This window comes from Cynara cardunculus (assembly GCF_001531365.2).
Source record: "Cynara cardunculus var. scolymus isolate 2C chromosome LG 12, CcrdV1, whole genome shotgun sequence".
NCBI lineage: Eukaryota > Viridiplantae > Streptophyta > Magnoliopsida > Asterales > Asteraceae > Cynara > Cynara cardunculus.
In genome coordinates, this window is record NC_037539.1 from 14,694,493 (window position 1) to 14,696,483 (window position 1,991).

The window sequence follows — 1,991 nt, forward strand, 5'->3', positions numbered from 1 at the left end:
AGCAAAAGGATAGAAGCTTCAGCTTGTTACACCAGCGAAGTAGGCTGGTAACGGAACTTGATGAGATGCTTATGCATCAATGGTTTAACCTCTGTATGACCATGACATAACCGCCACCAAATTGATTGGAAGAAGAGTAAGCGATGAAGTTGTTCAGGAAGACATTAAGTTGTGGCCTATTGAAATGGTGGCTGGGAGTGGCGACAAGCCAAGGATTGTAGTAAAATACGAGGATGAAAAGAAGGATTTTCTACTGAAGAGATATCTTCCATGATTTGAATGAAAATGAAAGGGGGAAGTTGAGATCAAGATATGCTATGAGATAGATGACAATGGGATCCTGCATGCCTCAGCTAGGGAACTAACTACTAGCAGGAACAAATCGATCAAATAACTGACGGCGGTGGCCTGTCAAAAGCGGAGATTGCCAAGATGATTAAAGATGCCGAACGATATAAGCAAGAGGATGAAGTACACATAAAGAAGGCGATGGCCCATAAAGCTTTAAATGATTAGGCGTATCGGTTGAGAGTCAACTTAAACCGATACAAGATCCGGTTGAGTCTAATTATGGATATGGGGATTAGTGTTAAAAAAATGGAGGCCAGTTTCTATCATCCGTGGGGATGCCCGCTGTTTTCACATAGCATGAGAGGTTAAGTTTCATAGTGTTAAAGACTTGGAGGAGTTAGAATGTGAGATCAATGAGACAATCGAGTGGCCTGATGAAAACCCTGATGCTGATACTGATGAGTTGGAGGAGAAGGAAATGGAGCTTGACAGTATATGTAGACGGACCAAATATAAGTTACCTTGATGCCGTAGGGCTTAAGATGGTGAGGTAGTATGGCACTTACTGCACCGATCAAGATCATCGTTGAAGTAGGTAACTAGTTTTTATGCGTGCTTGGTTTATTAGCATGTTTTTTTTCCTAGTCATGAACAGATTAGAGGTTGAAGGCAAAAGTGAACACACTAAACTTTGTGGTCAATGAACTTTGGTAACAATGATGTTTAAACTTGATTCTTGTTAATCTAATTTGCAGAGTTTGAAGCATGGTTTAGTAGTTTTTATCGACCATTTGTTGTGGTGAGCCTCTTAGTACAAATGTTTCAGCATTAAGCCTGGTGGTTGCAAATTGTCTTGAATTGCCTAAGCTAGTCCAATATATTCTTTTGTGTTTATCTCATAATGCATGATTTTTAGGTGCATGTACGATTACATATCTATTTTAACTTGCACGACACCTTAGAACCTTTTCCGGTATGTTGGCTTGAAGCGGGTGAGAAAAAATTCACCGGTCCTGAAATCGTGCAGGAAACGGCTGAAAAGGGTGTTATAATGTATTCGGAAGCGCTTAAAGGCGGCTCAGAATCGACAAAAGAGTTAGGCGGATAAAAGGAGCCGACCTATAGAATGCCAAGTAGGTGACCGTGTTATGCTAAAGGTGTCCCTTTGGAAGGGCATTATCCGTTTTGGAAAGCGTGGGAAGCTAAATCCCCGTTTCCTTGGACCGTTTAAAGTGCTAGCTAGGGTAGGACTTCAAGCCTACAGATTAGAACTACCCACTGAGATGGCCGGAATCCACAACACATTTCATGTGTGTTACCTACGCAAGTGTATGGCGGAAGAAGAAAGTATGATACCACTTTCGGAAGTTCTTGTGGATAAAGACAACCGATGTATTGAAGAACCAGAAGCCATCTTGGAAAGCAAGATCAAAAGGTTGAGGCACAGGGAGGTTGTCATGGTCAAGGTAAAAAGGAAACATCATCAAGGGTCAAACGTGACGTGGGAAGCAGAAGAGGACTTGAAGAGGCGCTACCCCCACCTTTTCGTGTGAACAAAATTTCGAGGACGAAATTTGATGCAAGGTGGGGAGGATTGTAACACCCGAACTTTTTCTCTTTGTTTCCCGTTCCGTGCGCAACAAGGGTTTCGTCTCGTTAGTAAGGTAATGCATTTCTTTCAATCAATTTGAGACTTTAAG

The 1,991-nt window shown here is 41.9% G+C and overlaps 1 protein-coding gene across 1 annotated transcript; it reads left to right on the plus strand.

Annotated features, from left to right (window-relative positions):
* Positions 1 to 1,439: 1,439 nt before the first annotated feature.
* On the plus strand, positions 1,440 to 1,844 carry LOC112523729. The gene has a single exon (XM_025133406.1). It carries the CDS (start codon positions 1,440 to 1,442, stop codon positions 1,842 to 1,844), a length of 405 nt encoding a protein of 134 aa, XP_024989174.1.
* Positions 1,845 to 1,991: the final 147 nt, after the last annotated feature.